Source organism: Crocodylus porosus, unplaced genomic scaffold (genome assembly GCF_001723895.1).
Source record: "Crocodylus porosus isolate Cpor-Errol unplaced genomic scaffold, CroPor_comp1, whole genome shotgun sequence".
NCBI lineage: Eukaryota > Metazoa > Chordata > Crocodylia > Crocodylidae > Crocodylus > Crocodylus porosus.
The window spans coordinates 854,850-873,235 of NW_017728915.1; the positions used below are offsets into that span (position 1 = coordinate 854,850).

Genomic DNA, 18,386 nt, shown 5'->3' on the forward strand with positions numbered 1-18,386 from the left:
GCCCGGCTGCGGCGGCGGCGGCATGTTCAAGAACACGTTCCAAAGCGGGTTCCTGTCCGTGCTGTACAGCATCGGGAGCAAGCCCCTGCAGATCTGGGACAAGAAGGTGCCGGGCCCGGGGCACCGGGGGCGCAGCGTGGGGGGCACGGGGCTCCCTCCAGGGACGGGCCATCCCCATGGCAACAGGCCGACCGGCCCCACCTGCGTCGTGCTAGGTCCTCGCTCTCGGGCAGCCTCGGTGCGTGGCCGGGGGTGCGAAACAGCGCCTCTGGCTCTTCTTCCCGCCTCATCCTAAGCATCCACACGTTCATCTCTTTCCCGATACAAATTTCCTCCCCTCCCGCGGAGCCCGGCCGGGGATGCGGCCCGTATGCCAGCCGCTGGCTTTTAGAAAACCAGCTGCAGCTGCTTCTTCCCTCCGTCCCGCGGGGCCTGGCGCGGGGCTTTTTGGACGTCTCATTGTTTATAAAAAGCTTTAAATTCTTCCCCTTTCCTGCCCCGAGGAGCCAGGCAGGTGTGGGGAGCTGCGTAGGGAGAACGCAAGAGTGACCGTGTGCAGCAGTTGATGCGGCGGTTTGAGCAAACTGGAGAAAAGTGATGCTCCTTTTTGGATTTACTTATAACAGTCCTGTGTAACTTGTGTGCCTTTCCCTGAAGTTGGTTATCAGAGATGCCCAGCAAACCACAGTTTAAAAGCTGTCAGATTCCCCTTTTAGCACTGTTATGGTGTATGCAGAAGGACTGAAAGGGGCTCTTTTTCTGTTTTTTTCCTATAAGAGTGTTAAGGATGTTTGCTCTCCTCTTCCCAGGTTTTGCTATATCCTTTCTTGGACATTTGAGATGTCTGTGAACTCTTGTATCATAATGGAAGGGTTGGAGATTTTGAGTATTTCACTGATGCCCCCTCCTCTCAAATCTCATATTAGTGATAGATGCCATTACAAATGAGCACTGCATGGTCTGACTAGAGTCCGCTTTCCTAGTGGTATGTCCTCTGTGGTGTCGTAACTCTGTTAGTTCTCCAGAATTTTTAATGTAATTTATCAGGCAGAGAAAGCACAGCGATTATGATGTGTTGTGATACAGCTAATTTGAGAGCAGTGCTGGGGGCAGAGAAATCAGAGTGGTGGAGAACTGGAGGCAGCAACCTTTTAGGATGACAGGCTGCTTTAATGATGCTAGGTTTGAAGGCTAGCTCCTGACTGCTTCTGACCTGACTGCTGCCGCCAGTCCCTTCCTTGGTGCCAACCAGATTGCCTCCAACATTTTGAAACATTGGGCACATGTACTTAGACTTGCATGGGTTCACGTCACTGCTTACCACAGCTGGGCACAGTCTGGGCAGTCAGCACACACACACTGTCATAGTGTCTGTAGACCTGCTGTTCCTGGTGCCAGGCAACGCAGGTGTCTATCTGCCACTGTGGAGGCATCAGGCTGTGTGCTAGTCTTGTGATGGGGCATTTATACACATACCTTTTTGTCCTGTGACGCGCTGGAGATCCAGATTAATTGAGTCTGCTGTGAGCTGGTGCATACTGTGCTGCTTTGCATGTAGTTGTGTAAGTGGTGAAATGCGCATCAGTATGCAGAAAAGGTCAGTGCTGCACTTTTGAACTAAAACACCTTGAAGGTGTTTTAGTTCAAAAGTCCGCTGCTGCCATTTTCTCAGTGCTAATGTGTATTTTGCCACTTATGCAACTGCATGTGTCACAGCGCTGAGCGCTTTTTAAAAATAGTGACCAGAGCCCATTAAAGAGGAGGCTGAAATCAGTAAATTCTTCTTGCCTGTGACATCTGAGGTGGTTAGCATTTCTAGGAAATGTATTCTTTAAAAAATATTGATAAGAGACATTTGGAAGCTTGTTATTACACGTAAATGGATTTATTCACATATGCATGTTTACTCTGCTCATGGTTTGAAGTTTTTGAAGTGTTTTAATGCCATTTCCCGTAGACCTGGGTTTGGCTGTAAAATGGGAAGTGCTCATAGTCTTGAGTGTCTTGGACCTTTAGAAAATGAGTAAGACTATGCCTATTTTAATTTCTGGTGCAGCTTATTGCAATAATTATCAAAACCTGTAGCTCTTGTGTGAGCCCTACATGATGCCTGTGTAGTGGTTCTGCATCAGGGCTGTATGCTATGCTTACGTGCATGGGAAAGGTTTTCAGAAAACCTTTCCAGGAATAGGGTGGAATTTCTGGAGAAGGGGAGAGAGAAATCCCAAAACAGCCATGAGGTTAGCAATCAAAGAGACTCACCTGGGATGTGGGAGACTCGAGTTTTAGTCTCTGGGCTGAATCAAGTGGAGCAGGGACTTGGACCTCACTCTTTTACACCCCAGGTAAGTGCTGTGACATTGGCTGTTGTGATGACAGCTATATCACGCTAGTTTTTTTATGTGGATACCTTGGAGAAATCTTGGTTTCATCCTGATGCAAAATAAAAAGAAAACCTAGACTCTTCAAGCTTTGCAGGATGGAAAGACTGCTTCCCATCTAGTGCTAATGTAGTTACATTTAGCATAATTTTCTGAATGTATGTAGGTCTAGGGGCAGGTGTGGAAACATGGATGGTTAAACTCGGTTAGGCTGGATGAACATTGTGGCTTCAACTGCTTTCTGTACAACCTTCCTTCCTTTCCTGTGTTTTTCCCCATGTGCTGTGGTTTCTAAGCAGGAGGCCTGGCAATGAGGGTAGCTGATTCACAGACCTTCTCTGTGCTTAATGTCCTATATACAGACTAGCACTCTGGAGTCCAAAGTAGATTTTGCTAAAACTTAAGTCGTTGACTCTTAGCTTTCTAAGCAAAGGGAAGCATTACTTCCTGATAGAGCAGGTGCTTGAGACTTCAATACAGAACTTGTTTGTTGGAAATGTTTTTGTGCAAACCTCATCAACCTTAACATCCTGAACATGGGGGCTTCTCTCCTGAAATTTCAGAGCCATCCAAGCTTTAATTGGTATCCAGTTTTGCTCTTGCTATTGCCATGTTAGTACTGTATTATTGAGAACCCCAGTTCATTCCTGAACCTCTGACTTACCTATTAGTGGAATTCATTGCAAACCTTACTTCTGTAATAGATCAAAACCATTTAACACTTTACCAAACTTACCGATTTTTCTTGCTAATGTCTCCAGGTACAGAACAAATGAGGAGTTCCTTATGCTACAAATGAGGAGTTCCTTATGCTAGAGGAGAGAGAGGCTAGAAAGTTATAGCAGCTTTGAGTACAATGGTGCAAGGATTCATTCAGATATCAAATAACCACTCTTGACGTCTAAACACAGACTACAAATAACTTCTTTTTTACTGTTTCTCTGAGCATTGTGGATGGGAAGTTCTTTCTCTAATTATATCAGAAAACTGCTGTGGCTACATGGTGGGGATAGCATAATTCTGAGGGGGAGGAATGGAATCCTTGCCTACAGCGATTGGGGAAATGGTGCTAGCAACAGCTGTGTTTAAATTCTGCTGTTGCCAGTAGGGATCCAGCCACACAGTTGGTCACCTAACAACGTCTGCATTGAAATTGGACAGCAGTAAACATTACTTGAAGGTGCCTCTAGAGGGCTCCATCAATCCATTTAATCCTTTGTCCTAACAGACTTGGGCTGAATTTCAACTCAGCTCTTGATGGAAGAATTAATTTTTTCTCTTCAGTCATTCAGTTACATGAAGCTGAAATGTTATGATGAGCAATAATTGTGGGTACAAATGAGTTCAGGCAAAACTATTTTGAGGTGCTGTCCCCTTTAAAACCATTTATTTTTAAATTATGCATGTGCATATATGTATTTTTATTTTCTTTATAGAAAAGTTAGGAAATAACCACTACCTTTGATTATTCAAAATAGGTTAAACTTTTTCTGTGGACAGAAGGGCTTTAAAGTCCTGTTGCTTAACTTTTAAAAGCCACTTTTGGAGCTGAACTGATACGTTGAAAATGTTAGCCTGAAAGAAGAGGTTTTTTCCACTGAAACTAACTTCTGAGAGTTCCAGAAGACGATTTAATGAAAATCCCTCTGCTGTTAACAACAGCGATCATTGCTGAGCAACTGCTTTATATGCTGTAAAGCATAGCAATAAATGTTGTTTCTGTGGCATTAAGAGTTTCCCTGCTAGACAGTGTTGCCATCACCTATGAAGTTGGTATTCACCTTTATCAGTGTGTTAGCCTTTGTGGGGTTGACTTGCAGGAGGAGTCATTAAAGATTTTTCACCTGTCAGTCTAATCTAAGATGGTTGATGGGGCAGTTCTGATGGCTCTTCCAAAGTCTTTTTGAAATGAGTTTGTTGTTTCTACCTTTTTCACTCACTCTGTTTTCTAGGGAAGGACTGGGGACTAATGTCTGAATGCTAATGAAATTTGTGGGGGGGAGATGCATAGTTGGGAATAGTTAGCAAACTGTTCTTATCTCCTATATGTCAACCAACCTCCCCTATATGGTGATGTTCCAGATATTGGAGTTCTTAGTTTAGACTTGCTGTAGATGCCCTACTGTTAAGACCATGACTGTGCCTGCTGCCATACTTGTCTGGCTCATCCCCACTGCTTTCACTCTTTTTCTGCTAACTTTCTGTTTCCTCTCATTTACTCCTCATGTTCCTATAAACCTTCTATGAAAAGTGGCACCTTCCTTTTCAGTGTCTTTCCATTTCGGAGAGGAAAACTTATTTTTACTATCCAGTTGCATTTAGGAACCCTGTTGACCTAACTAAACAATGTATTAAATAATATTTAACTAATGAATTGCTATCCTTCTTGGCTGTCTCATTAGAGAAGCCAAAAACTTAATCTTTCCCACCCCCACAGCCTCCCCGTTTGAACTACCACAAATGGGAAAGTTGTAGCCTGGGAACAGGCTTTCTTCCCACTAGATTATCTAACCATGCTTAAGCATGTTATTTTCTCTGTGCTAAAATAGCACAGTGTATCTGTGTGGTTCTAGCATCTGTGACTGCTGCTAATAGAGAGGAACACAATAAGGTGATTTCAGTCACAGATGGCAAAACCATCAAATCTCCTGAATGTCACCAAGTTGGTTTCTCTTAGGCTTGTCAGTGGGGGAAGCATTTGATGCAAAGAAGGGTAGGCCTGAAGCGCAGGAATACACATTTACCCCAGGAGGAGTTTTTTCTGGAAACAATATTTTCTGTAAGTGCTTGTGAGGGCTTTTAACAAGATTAAAGCCCTAATCTGTCAGTCAGAGTTAGTATTCCTTACCATTGTCAGGATCCAGTGAGAAACTTCCTTAAAACTCTTAGTGTAATAACAGAACAGTGAGATGGGCTGCACTCAGGTCTTATTGCTCTTGCAGTAATGTGTCCAATATTGACCATCTAAAAAACCTAAACTAGCAATTTTAAGATGAATTGCTGGTCTCCTAAATCATTTTATTACCCATGTCTGGAATCATCTCATTAGAACCTTAATGTGGCTCTATATATTAGTAGCAGTTGGTGCTGAAGAAATTAAATCATGAGACCTCAAGGAAGCAATGTGCTGATCCAGCTTTGGGAAGAAGGCAACTTAATTACTAAAAGTGCCTTTTAAATGTAGATAAATCTGATAGAAAATGAGTTGCTGCATTAAAAAATAAACCTGCAAAATGTGGGATTCAGCACAGTCAGTCACAGAGGAGAATGAGTTTGATTTGGCTTCCATTTTCTACTCTGTCATCCCTGCCTTGTGCAGGGAGCAGACTGTGACTAAATGGATTGAATTGCTGGAGGTCTCTTATCAGATCAGTTGATGGTTTTTCTCCAGCCAGACTCCATGATTGGCATAACTCTAAACAAACACTTTCTTCATCATTGGGGCTGTTTGCCGTCTTTTTTGGTGGACTCTCCTGTCCCAGGAATGAGCAGTAGCCTGTGGAGGATGACAGTTTTGTAGGCAGAGAAAGGAGTATGTGCATGAGTTTGCATCAGCCTACAGGGAGACATAGGATAGAGGTCCATCTCTTTGCTTTTGTTTTTGTTGCGGTCTGAGTCCTTTTTCTGGTGTGTTTCAATTTAGCTCTTGTCTGGTTAATGCCATATTTGGCTTTTCCTATGTGAGCCTAATGCATGCAAGTCCCTTGACAGCCATTGCAGAGGACATTGTGCCTTGCAGACTGAGTGAAGGCCCTTGCTCAGCATTCATCTGATATTGAAAGGTAGCAGTGTGGCCCAGGAGCCAAGTTATGGCTGCGTGGCATGATGGGATGTATAATAGGCTGCTTTCTTCATGTAAATGTTGAGATGGGTTCATGTGGAATAGGTCTCCAGAGCACTCTCCTGGTTTCTGGGTTGGGAGGCCTCTTCTAGTCTTGCTTTCTTCTCGTCCTCGTGAGTAATGAAATGTTCTCTTTCCTTCTTTTCTTCCAGGTGCGCAATGGTCATATCAAACGAATCACTGACAATGATATCCAGTCACTGGTGCTGGAGATCGAAGGAACCAATGTCAGGTAGAATAGAAAGGCCTATTCTTTGCCTTTTAACGTGTTTAGTTTTCAACCATAATGAAAGATCATGGTGCTGCTTCAGTCATTGGGTATTCCAGAGACTGTCAGTCTTTTCCCCTCAGCTTATTGCCAGAATAGCCCCTTTTGTCCACCTTTTGTGGTTGGGATAGGAAGAGTGACGTTGCAGCCTGTCTCAGTTGCTTTTACCCCAAGATGTTTTGGTTCTAAACCTCAGTGGAGTCTTTTGAAATGCTTTCAGAGCTTCAGTTGCAAACTGAACCCCTACTCTGTGCTGACTGTCACCTGCTATTGCTCCCTAACCATGCCAGAGCCATCTCCCCACCTTCACCCTGTTATAACTTGCACTTCTTAGTGGAGACCGTTTGGAGCATTGGAGCCCTTGAGTTATCTAGGCCTGGAGAATCCCACTAAGAATAGCAGAATTGCTGCAGAAGCAATGCATTGTCTCTTGAACCTTGTTGCCGTAGGGCTGTCCCTCTTGGTCACCAATTTACTGAAAAACCTGGCTATGGTGGAAATGTTTTAGTGGCAGCAGGAAGTGAGGGTAAATAGAATGTTTTGGTTGACAGGATTTGTGGCTTCGTGGCTTGCCAGACCTATGGCCCAAACTTCTGGGGCATGCTAGCCTCTGATGTTTCCCTGAGCATGTGTGCACTTGAAGTTAGTCCTCATTTTGTTGGAAGGTGCTGGAACCTGGGTCTCATGTGGACTTAAGAGCTTTCTGTGTAATTCACCTATTGCTCATGCAAGTGTCTGCAGCTACACCTCTGCTTTATCCTACGCAGCTGGACATGAGTAATTAGAACTCTAAGGTGTGTTCCTTTCTCCTCCCAGTACCACATACATCACCTGCCCTGCTGACCCAAAGAAGACACTGGGCATTAAACTGCCCTTCCTGGTGATGATCATCAAGAACCTAAAGAAATACTTCACTTTTGAAGTGCAGGTGAGTGGGAGAGGGTGCAGGGCTACTGTGGAGTAATTTCAAAGCGAGTGCTCTTTACTACCCTTCAGTAACTTCTGTGTATGAAGATGAGCAGCTGTCTGTCTTGGTGCATGTACCCTCCATTGCTGTCATACATGAGCACCTCCCAGACACCAACATATCTATCCTCCAGCAGCCCTGCAAGGTCAGGAAATATGATCACCATTTGACAGATGAGGAACTGAGGCCCAAAATAGATATGAAGCAATTTGTTTGAGGAGGCACAGAAAGTTGGTTGCAGTGTTGGATCTGAGTCCTAATTAAGTACGTCCTCCCCAAGATAATCCATTCTTCCCCTTGTCCTTTTGCTCAGTGTTGAGGCTGTTTCCCTAGCCTAACTAGGTCTGGTACCTGAAAGTGAGGGGATCCTAGTCAGGGTGTTAGAAGATGTGGTAGCTATATCTGAAATCAAGTTTTAATGTTAGCTCCAGATACTGGCTTCAAAATAATCTAATGGGCAAAGGGGTGAGAAAGTGGGAGAAATCTTGTTGTTTAGAACCTTTTAGGCTGCCTAAGCCCCAAGTCAGTCTATCCTGAATGTAATCCACTGCTGACTCCTGTGCTGGACCTACCTGATGGGGCCTTGTTTTTCTTCTGCATCAGGTGCTGGATGATAAGAATGTGCGCAGGCGCTTTCGGGCAAGTAATTATCAGAGCACAACCCGGGTGAAGCCCTTTATTTGCACCATGCCGATGCGGCTGGATGATGGCTGGAACCAAATCCAGTTCAACTTATCTGACTTCACGCGTCGTGCCTATGGGACGAACTACATCGAGACCCTGAGGGTCCAGGTACAAGCCGGTCCAGCAGCCAAACTCTGCTGTCAAGGGAGGGCACTTTTTCCCAGGGGCTGCATTTTCCATCTGTGGAGATCAACCCCTGCAGTCCTTCTCCTCCCCAGCCAAAGGAATATTGTCAGGGACTTGGGTTTGCCTCTGCTTGTCATCTTCTTCAGTGACCTGTCCAAAGGGTGTAAGAGTCCTAAGACCCCTTCAGCAGTCACTTGGGGCCTTCGTATATTGGGCAAAGAGGTGATGGTATTGGGCCTCAGTGCTGCCCTCCTCTCCATTCACTTGCATCTGGGCCAGTAATGGAACTAACATCAGTCTCTGCCTCCTCTTGCCTGCCTTTGAGCATTATGCATTGCCACAGTTCTGGGGTTAACCCATATGCCCCTGGCCTTCATGGAGGACATCCATTTCACTTAGCCTTTTAGGTCTTGTCTTTCTTGGCTCAAAATCCTTCATTTCCCTCCCCTCAGACAGGGGTTGGAAAGCCTCAGTCCCCCTTACAATTCACTGAAATGATCTGGATAGGCTTAAGTGTTGTTCACTACCTGCAGATCTGCACCCACGGGGAAAATGATGGATTTATGCAGTGACCAACTAGCTTCCACAAAACACCGTACTATTTATTTAAGACAACAACAAAAAACGAGGAGAAAATATATCCTGAAGTCATAAACCACTTACATGTATACTGAACTTACCAGTAGGGCTGTGCTAAATCTCGCCACCAGTTTTGTTTCAACGCTATTTCAACCTGTTTTGAGGTCAAAACAGCAAAGTCTAAACAAAACAGATATGGTCAAAATAGCCTCGAAACGAAACGAGGCAAGTCAAAACGTTTTCCTGTTTCGGTGCTGTTTCGACGTTTTGCCCATAGGCTATTATGGGGAAGGTCAAAGTAGCCTATAACTTTGTCATTTCTGGGCAGATTTGGATAAAACATGCAGAAATGGTAGCCCCTTCTGAGGGCATAAGGCATGCCAAGTTTCAAGAAGATAGGTGTAGGGTGTTCGGAGAAACTGCACCCCAAAAGCTTGAGAGCCAAACTCATGTCACGTGCATGTGTTAAGCCACAGCAGGGTCAAAACTACAGGAGTGCTAGCCCCTGCTGAGGCCACAAAGCCTGCCAGGAGATAAGTGCAGGGGCTTGGGGTAAAATGCTCCTCAAGCTGCAGACAAACAAAACTCATGACATGGGTGACACTGTCTGTGTTAAGGCACAGCAGGGTGAAAGCTGCAGGCCTGCTAGCCCCTGCTGCGGCCGCAAAGCCTGCCAGCTGTCAAGGAGATAGGTGCAGGGGTTCTGGGGCCCTGCACCTCTAGCTGCTGACAGACAAAACTCCTGACATGGGTGCTTGTGCAACTGTGTCTGTTTTGGGGCAGTGGGGTGGAACTACTGCCAACCTGGCTGCTAGGCCCTGCTGCAGCCACAAAGCCTGCCAGCTCTCAAAGAGAGAGGTGCTGGGGAGTTCTAGGGTCAGACAAAACTCATGACATGAGTGCTTTTGCAACTGTGTCTCTCTGCCTTGGGGCAGTTGATTGTCTGTATTCATTATTTCCTCTCCTTCGCCTTTGGTTTTGTAGGTGTTAATCCATGTTTGGTAAGTCATTATGTAGTAGCTAGGTACTGTGTATTGAGCTGGTCCCTGAGTGAATCGTAATTAATTGGTAACTGGTAACATAGTAGCTTAGCAGCCAGGCTTGCAGTAGTCCCCCCCACCGCTCCAGTGCCCCAAGATAGACACAGTTGTACAAACACCCATGTCACGAGTTTTGCTTGTCCACAGCTTGAGGTGCAGTTTCCCCCAAACCCTTGCACTTACCTACTTGAAACTTGGCAGGCTTTGTGACCTCAGCAGGGGCTACTACCTCTGCAGTTTTCAGCTCGCTGTGCCTTAACACACACAGTGTCATCTATATCACAAGTTTTGCCTGTCAGCAGCTTGAGGTGCAGTTCTCCCCAAACCCCTGCACCTATCATCTTGAAATTCTGCAGGCTTTGTAGCCTCAGCAGGGACTAGCAAGCCTGCATGTTTGACGCCACTGTGTCTTAACACATATGTGAGACAAGTTTTGCTCTCAAGATATTTGGGGTGCAGTTTCTTTGAACCCCCTACACCTGTCTTCTTGAAACTTAGCCCCTTCTGACAGCATAATGTATGCCACCGTTCCTGCAAGTTTCATCCAAATCTGGCTGGAAATGACAAAGTTATAGCCTGTTTTGACCTTTCCCGTTAAATCCTATGGGCGAAACATCGAAACAGGGTTGAAACGGCAAAATGTTTCGACGGAACAAAACAGGACAGCTTTTTCAACTTGAAACAAAAGTTGAAACAAAACACTGTTCTGTCGAAATGTCGAAATGCTGGTCAAAACAAAATGCTTCCATTTCGTACAGCCCTACTTACCAGGTGTTACTCATCACCCACAGGGGACCCTGGCAGGTATGGCACCTAGATTTTTCAGCTCTGTTCCACTGTGAGCATCTTGGGTCCTAGCTAGTCTTTCACATAGTCTGAAATATGACTTGTAGGCCTCTTGAACCAAAACAAGTGTATCCTTGTTTCTGAGGGAGCAAGACTCATTACGTACCTTAGTGTTCTGCAGTAATTAACCTTAGTGCGTTTCCATAGGAAACCCAACCGTGGGTCTAGGTACACACAGACACAGAGAATGTTAATCTCCCTCATATAGAAGTCTCTGTTTTATTTAAAGGTTCCATGTGTCTAACACTTCTTAGTATGGAAGCTTTTGACATTTCCTGCTTCTGAAGCATCACGTGTGTCACACAAGGAAGTTGGAAAGGTGCTATTACTGCTGTTAGCTGATAGTTGAGTTTCTTTGGGATGCCAGTCCTGCCTTAAAGGTACAGACAACGGATTGAAAGCCTGTTCTCCGGCCTGTTTTCAGGGCAGTCTGAAAGTATCATTAAAGTATCAGAAGAAGATGCAGGAGTGGGGTTGCACTCTCTGTGGTAGGGAACATTGAGAGTCAGATAAATAAGGGGAGCGCCAGAAAGCAGAGGTGGGGGGTAGTGTGGGAGGACCACGCTTGTCTTCTGGCGGCTGATGCAAGGCTCATTCCATGGAACTTGGGCAACGCACAAGGCTTTTTAACCAGCTCCCAGTACTAGGTGCCATCTGCTGCATAGAAAAAGTGCTGAATGTAAGGCTGAAGGAGGCTGATGTAGGGCTGAGAGCAAGGCCCCACTCTGCCTCTATGAAGCAATTATATGACTCGTATTGCAGGATTTAGTTAGACATTACTTCCCAAGTCCTTATTCCACCAGATACACTGCAGTGTCTCATAACTCTTTAGTCAGTCCCCCAGCCATGTTCAGGACAAATAATGTTTGAGATTTTAGGAGGTAGCAGGTCATCCAGCCATAAAAACTGAGGGAATGATGTGTGGGCAGGATAACTGAGAAGGCTGGGGAGAAGCTGCTAGAAAGCAGGATTGGAGGGGTTCTTTGCTGAGCCGGAGGGGGAATCAGCAAGGCAGAATAATCTGTACACTATCCATAAGCAAAGGGACTAGGGTTCTTAGGTGATGGGAGATTTGAGAACTGAAGGAAGAGGCCAGCAGGAGGCTGGACTGTCCTGGGAAAGTCAGACCAGCACTGAGCTGGAGGGGAGAGGTTCAAAGGGAAGAAGATATGTGAAAGATGAGGCCAGCTCTGCCACTGCATTTTGATCTCCAGATCCATGCCAACTGTCGCATCCGGAGGGTGTACTTTTCCGACAGACTGTACTCAGAGGATGAACTTCCAGCAGAGTTCAAGCTGTATCTCCCTGTTCAGAACAAGGCCAAGGTAAGCTGGAAAGGCAAGAAGGGAGAAGTAGAAACAGCAGCTATAGCCATTGCAAAAATTGCCTCCTCTGTGCCTAGTGTTCCCTTTCCTCTTTCTCTCAATGCTTTGGCAAAAAATGTTTTTTCATGAGCTAATTGGCAGAGGCTTCTCTGTCAGTAAAGCATTTTCCCTGTGCTTGCAGGAGCGAATGCCTCCTCATCGCTCACACTGCTTGCTGGCTCTGGTAGCACTACATTAAACAGTTTGCTGACTGCTGCTTCTGGCTGGTCTGGCTGGGGAAACTAAGCCCTGAAAGAGATGAAGTGAGCTCCTTTCCCACTCCCAAACAGCCTTCCCAAGTTAGGGGTTAGAGTGAGCAGAAAGTTTTGTTCTGTTTCTTCCCAGGGATCAAAGGCAGCATGAAACAGGCTGCTTCCCCCACACCTCTCATCAGTATGAAATTCACACCCAGCTAAGGAACAAAGCTACTGACAAACTGCAGAGTCTCCAAACGGAGGTGCTGGCTTTAGGGTCCTTCATCCCAGTCCACTTAGTTTTATTCCCATAGTTTTCCTAATCCTGCTTGCTGCTGGCAGCATTGCTCTTACAATGATGGTAATATATTCTGGGGAGGGGTTGATGGCAAAGAAGCCATTTGCATCCTTTTGGAGTAATCACTGTGGTTATTTCAAGAGTGGTCTTGAGGTCCTTTATTGAGAATCCCTCTCTGACCAAGCAAATGCCATTGTGATATGGATGCTTTGGGCTGGGCGCAATAAGGCAGCTATTAAAGTGCTAGTGGGGCTAAGAGGAATTTCTCTGGGAGTGGTTCTTCTCTTCCTAAAAGACTAACTCCAGTTTATTTACTGCTAGGTAGAGGGCAGTGTTAAAACTGTAGAAAATCATTGGGTGCTACCAGTGGAACATTTCCTTCTGTGCTATTAAAGTACAGGCAGTCCTCAGATTTACGACATAATTATCAGGAACCAATTGTGTCATAAGTCGAAATGTTGTAACTTGGAACTGATTTTCCCATAGGAAACAATGGGGGGATTGGTTCCTGAACCAAGGCCCAATACCCTATTTTCACCAAAAATAACCCAGAATTTTGTACTCGATCAATTAAAGATGAGTAATATAGCTACATTAATGTGTTTATATTGTAAAAAGCAATCATACTCATTTGGAAGGACTTCTTTGAGGTGACTTTGCTGGACTTTTTGAAGGACTCTTGGTTGGACTTTTTGAAAGGTTCTTGGCTGGAGTCTTCTCATGAGTCTTGGCTGAAGTTTGTCTGCTTTCTTAAAGAAAATGTCCAAGGAAGTTTGGACAGAAGTTCTCCAGGCAGATGGGCGATGCAGCAAATCTGTTTGCTGGTGTGGCATCAGATCAAGTGTTGTAAAGTCTAAACTGACATCAGAAAGTTGAAACAGAGTGTCAGTTTATAAAGTTGTAAGTGCAAAACATTGTAACTCGAAATACTGTAAATTGAGGACTGCCTGTATCCTGTAGTGTAGAAGACAGAACTAGAACCTACCCTTCCAGCAGGCTCCAGGTTGTATGTTAACTACAAGTTGCCTAGTAACATACTGTCTCCTTTATTTGTCCCCCATCAGCAATAACGCCACTTGGGAAGAGACGTGAGGGATGTGCCGTGGGTCCATACGAATGGGAAGGCAGGTGATGAACGTCCTACTGAAACAAAAGTTTAGAAAAATTCACTCTGCGTAGGGTAACTGCATTGAATAATCTGATATCCCTTTTCTGGACAGGACACAACTAACCATGTAATAATACTGGAAATTGTTTTGTGAGTGTGTGATATGTAGCACGGAATCAGAGTATTTATCTGGCTGTTCCTAAAAGCTGCAAGTGACGTGGTCTCTAATTTTTACTTTGCTTGGGGGAATTGCCAAGTAAGCAGCAGTTGTGTGTCTGAAGAGAGGATTTGGTGTGGTATTACAGGGTTAAGTGTGCCCTCACAAAGATACCAATATGGCTTTTTTTCCCCCTTCCTGCTTTTCCATCTCCTTTATTTTATATGTGCTCTAAATATGGATGTAATACTCACACTTTGAAAGTTATTAAACATTTGATTCTGTTTGTAAGTCTGGTCCTAGTATCTGCCTCTTTTGATAGTATCCATGAACTTGCATACATTGAAGCTCCAAGGGAACTTCTTAGTAACTCTGATAGTAAAATTACCTCTAAGTCCAATTTGTTTGGGCACCCTGCCTTCAAGGGAACCATTGCCACTGGTTAGAAAGGACACACTGGCATTACCATCCAGGAAAAATAGAAGAGGTCATTTAATCCAACCCCTCTCTTCAGAGCAGGATCATCCCTGTCTAAACCATCCCAGAAATTGCACAAGCTCCAGTAGTGAGGGTAGAACCTACCCTTGGCTGGTTCTGGCTAGTATTGCTCTTCACTCAGTGGAAGGGCAGTCACATGAAGATGGGCCTTTGTGTTCCTCTGGCTGAATTCATGAGGAAGAATCAAGTTTTCTAGGAGCTGCACATTAGTTTTGGAATCATACCATATAAAAACACCCTTTGTTTTTCTATCCAGCCTTTTAACAGCCTCTTGTAGTGAGAGGCACAAAGTAACAGTCTGTCAGATTATTGCTGTTTCTCAGGCTCAAAGTGAAGGTCTAGCAAATCTGAAGCTCTGTATTTTGCTGCTGTAAAGCCTTTCCCCTCTTTAAACTGACCTAGCTGCCCATAGCTTTCACTCTTACCAGAATAATATGCTACCAAACTTATTCCAGTAATGTGAGAACAGTGAGTGTGGGTCAGTTCCACAATGCGTTAAGTAAAGTACATAGTTTGTCTATCCCTTCTCGGAGCTGGGATGTGCAGCAGATAAGAGGAAACAACAGTTGCATAGTTCCTTTAATACAAACACAATATCATTGGAGTTTTACTGTTGGAACAATATACAGGGAGTAGGGGATGAGAGGTTACCAGTTTAAATGGTTGAACCAAACTTTTAGTATAGCTCTGTTCCTCTACACAGCCAGACCACAGAGATTTGAGTCTTCAGCCTTTGAGCTCTCAGATCTGAGTCTTTCATTAGTTTCATGCTTTTACATGTAAGGGCCTGGGTTCAGTCCCTGCTTCTGATGATCCATCTGGCTTGAAGTTTTTTGAATTTTTAAATTCTGGTATTTTTTGTAGACTCTTCCTCACTGATCTAGTAAGTTGCCAGTGTCCAAGGTGTCTGCAATATTTGCATCTTTAACAGGGCTTTTAAAATGGAGCCACAAATTCCATTCTGATGTTCACAGTGAAGCTGCTTGTAGAGGGCTTTCTGTGGGAGACCATTTAAAAGTATGTTATCAACTGAATTGTCTGGTAACCTGGCCAGTAAAACAGTAAGGATAAGGAGGCAGCACACATGGGATGCATCAGTCTTGCTCTGACAGGCATGCAAGCTCTTGGGAGAGTAAGAAATCTGAAGCCAAGCCAACCATTATGTTCAATGCCAAGGTTGGCCGTAATGAAGTCCATCTATAGTCTTTCCAGACACACATACGGAGCTTGCCAAAGTCCATGCTTGATGGCCATTGGGGGTGGGAAATCTTGGCATCAGTGAGAGAGTCACTCAAACCCATAAGAGAGAACACATGTTCCCAGTGGAAGCAGATGCGTATGGGCACAGAGTTCAGGTGGCTACAGGCAGACTGGCAACTCCTTTGTCTTCCAGCAGCAGACAGTCCCCCCTACCCTGCATTGTTATCAGAGTGATGGTTCAAGAAACCCCAAAAGCCAACAGCAGTAAATTACTCCATGGCAAAGATGTCAACTGGTGCCTTGGGTTTGCTTTAAGCCAGTGATGTAATACTTTAAAGTTGGCTAAAGAGATTCCTGTCCACGACCCATTAGCTGTAACAGCAGAGGGATCAAACAGGTGTGATAGGTAATCATCGTCTTCAATGGAATGCTCTTCTGTCTCATACTTTTAACTATATCTTGCCAGAATAAACAGCTAACTACAAACTCTTAGATTCCCCAATTTTCTTTCAATACATCTAATATAAAACACTATTTTCTGTTTATATAGAAGTTGTTGCAAGTATATCATCAACAAAAACTGACGCTTTTCTTTGGGGCCATATGCATTGACTTTATGAAGTGCAGTTAGAATGAGCTCCATTTCTATTCCTTTTTTCATTCCAGTTGTAACTGTTTAGTAGTCATTGAGTGCATCTACAGATGCTGACTGCACAGTAGCCTGCTACTACTGCACAGTAGCATTGTGTGGCAAAAACTGTGCTGAGATGCTACTGTGCGTAGTATTGGGGTACTGTACAGTAGTGTCATTTAAAAGGTGTTTGCTGGTGCCACTGTGCAGTAACCGGTTACTGTGCACTTATTTAGTACTTGCTTATACAAATACTAAATAAATATGGAGCAACCACTGTGCAGTAGCATCTTGTGTAGATGTGTCCACAAAGACAAGAGAATGCAATAGTTTTCATCCAAGAGGAATGGCATACTGTTTGGTGCAGAGTTCAAAGCTCTTGTGGGGGCCAAATGCACCCAGCAGGAGCTCTGGGGATAAATGTACTTGCAGAAAAATGTTAGTGCAAAAGGTCCATCTTTTACCAGCTGGATTATGGCTCAGTCTGGGTGGGATCAATAGTATTCTGAACTCCTGAGAGCTTTTGTTCTATATGCCTTCCCCCAGGACTACCAATTCAAAACAGTTGTATCAATCACTTGCATCTGTCTGTCCATAAACATTCTGAGAAGCCTTGGAAGGTAACCTTTTGAACAAACATTCTCCTGACCAGTCCTTTGTGCTATGTTACATGAAGAGCCTTGGTGAAAGATGGCAGCATGACCTGGGGAATAAGTTGGCATGTACTGGCCATCCAGCAAAATATAAAGAAGTGAAGTCTAAAATACTCTAGCTCATTCACATTTTGGAAGGCAGGCATATCTTTCCTCCTGGTTTTTAATTCTTATTGCATTTCACTGAAAACATAAGGGAAAGAAATCTGTTCAAGGAGTCCCTTCAAATACCAAGCTAACTTCTCAAAGAGTTTCAACCTAAGGCAAGCAGAGTCTGTACTCAAGAGAGAGGTTTTCCTTGCCTATTGAAGCTTTCAGAACTTTCATTCCCTTCCTTTTTATCAGCTGGGGCAGCCTGCTCTTTGATCAGGGCTGTAAAGGCTAGGAGCCTGTTTTCTACATCAAAGCAGAAGCCCCTCTTTGAAATCTCAGCTGTTGATAGAGCTGGAGCATAGAGGTTACAGTGCTTTATACTATATCCAATCAATGAGAGAACAATCATTACCTTTTGCTACTTTAGAAACCGGAAGGAATAGAGTCAACAAAACTCATTTTGGGGGATGCTCTGTTCTGCAGTAATTACTCTGCTATGCTAGGCTGTTTTTTTTTCTGGGTAGACAAGCCCTCAGGATTGGTTTTAAAGGCTGAGCCTCCTGTGTGTTGGCTTCATGCACTGCAAAGGGTAACATCTGTGTGCTGGCTGGAATGGTGTCTGCTGTTGGCATCGATTATGTGGTAAGAACGGCCCCTATGTAGTATTGGAAATGCCTGTGGCTTATTCAGGTCATAGCCAATACTAAGTGATTTGTGCTTCAGAAGCTCACTTGTGCTGTCGCATCTGTTTCTAATGAAGTTCCTACTTTGAACCTATTTTTCCAGCTGGATTGTGAGAGGAGACACAGGTGACCTGCCTAAGATTGCACAGCAAGTTATGACTAGGAACCACTCAACCACGCAGCAATTTCTTCCTGCCTCCTGGGCTTTTTCTGAAGCCACTAGAATGCACTTAAGTAACTTTCTCAAGCTTGAGTAATCAGTATGTTTGTAAAAGTGTGCTTAGGCAAGCTCCTGTGTTCATGGCTATTTTCTTCTAGCAACCTCATTATGATATAATCTGAGGCTACTTGATGCATGCTCTTTGTAAGAATGGCCTCAGACATGAAGAACCATGAGAGGCTGGGAAGTCTGATGCTGTGGCAGCCAGAGCACCAAAGTCAAAAAACCCCCCAAAATCAAAAAACCTACTAAGAAAGGTTTGTTTGTTCTACTATAATGTGACTCCTCCCTTCTTTTTCCCTTGTTACACCTTGTTCCTGCTATATTGATTCAAGTCAAAATAAGCAGAACTCCCTCCGGAACACTACCTCTGCTCCTGGTCACCAGCAGAGGTCACTTGAGTGTTGTGAAGAATCTCAATAGGCCAGCCTAGAGAATCAGGAGGGTGTCTCCTATGTAGCAGTGTGCAGTGATCCATACAGTAGGCACAGTGTTCCCTGTCATAGAGAGCTCTACATCCAGAAGCTTGCTGGGTTCAATTAGTTATATTCTCTG

At 44.4% G+C, this 18,386-nt stretch overlaps 1 protein-coding gene across 1 annotated transcript; it reads left to right on the forward strand.

The window, feature by feature from the left end:
• The first annotated feature begins 6 nt into the window (after window positions 1–6).
• Window positions 7–14,144, forward strand: CFAP20 (cilia and flagella associated protein 20). The gene is made up of 6 exons (XM_019535473.1): window positions 7–106; window positions 6,375–6,454; window positions 7,307–7,418; window positions 8,061–8,249; window positions 11,947–12,057; window positions 13,653–14,144. The coding sequence occupies exons 1-6, from the start codon at window positions 23–25 to the stop codon at window positions 13,656–13,658; spliced, it is 582 nt and encodes a 193-aa protein (XP_019391018.1). The 5' UTR covers window positions 7–22; the 3' UTR covers window positions 13,659–14,144.
• The last annotated feature ends 4,242 nt before the right edge of the window (window positions 14,145–18,386 follow it).

Bases quoted from the DNA above. Each gene is read 5' to 3' on its own strand.
- CFAP20 (XM_019535473.1), top strand. From the start codon at position 23: ATGTTCAAGAACACGTTCCAAAGCGGGTTCCTGTCCGTGCTGTACAGC. The intron at 6,455-7,306 runs GTAGAATAGAAA...TTCTCCTCCCAG, and splicing joins ATCGAAGGAACCAATGTCAG to TACCACATACATCACCTGCC. The intron at 7,419-8,060 runs GTGAGTGGGAGA...CTTCTGCATCAG, and splicing joins ACTTCACTTTTGAAGTGCAG to GTGCTGGATGATAAGAATGT.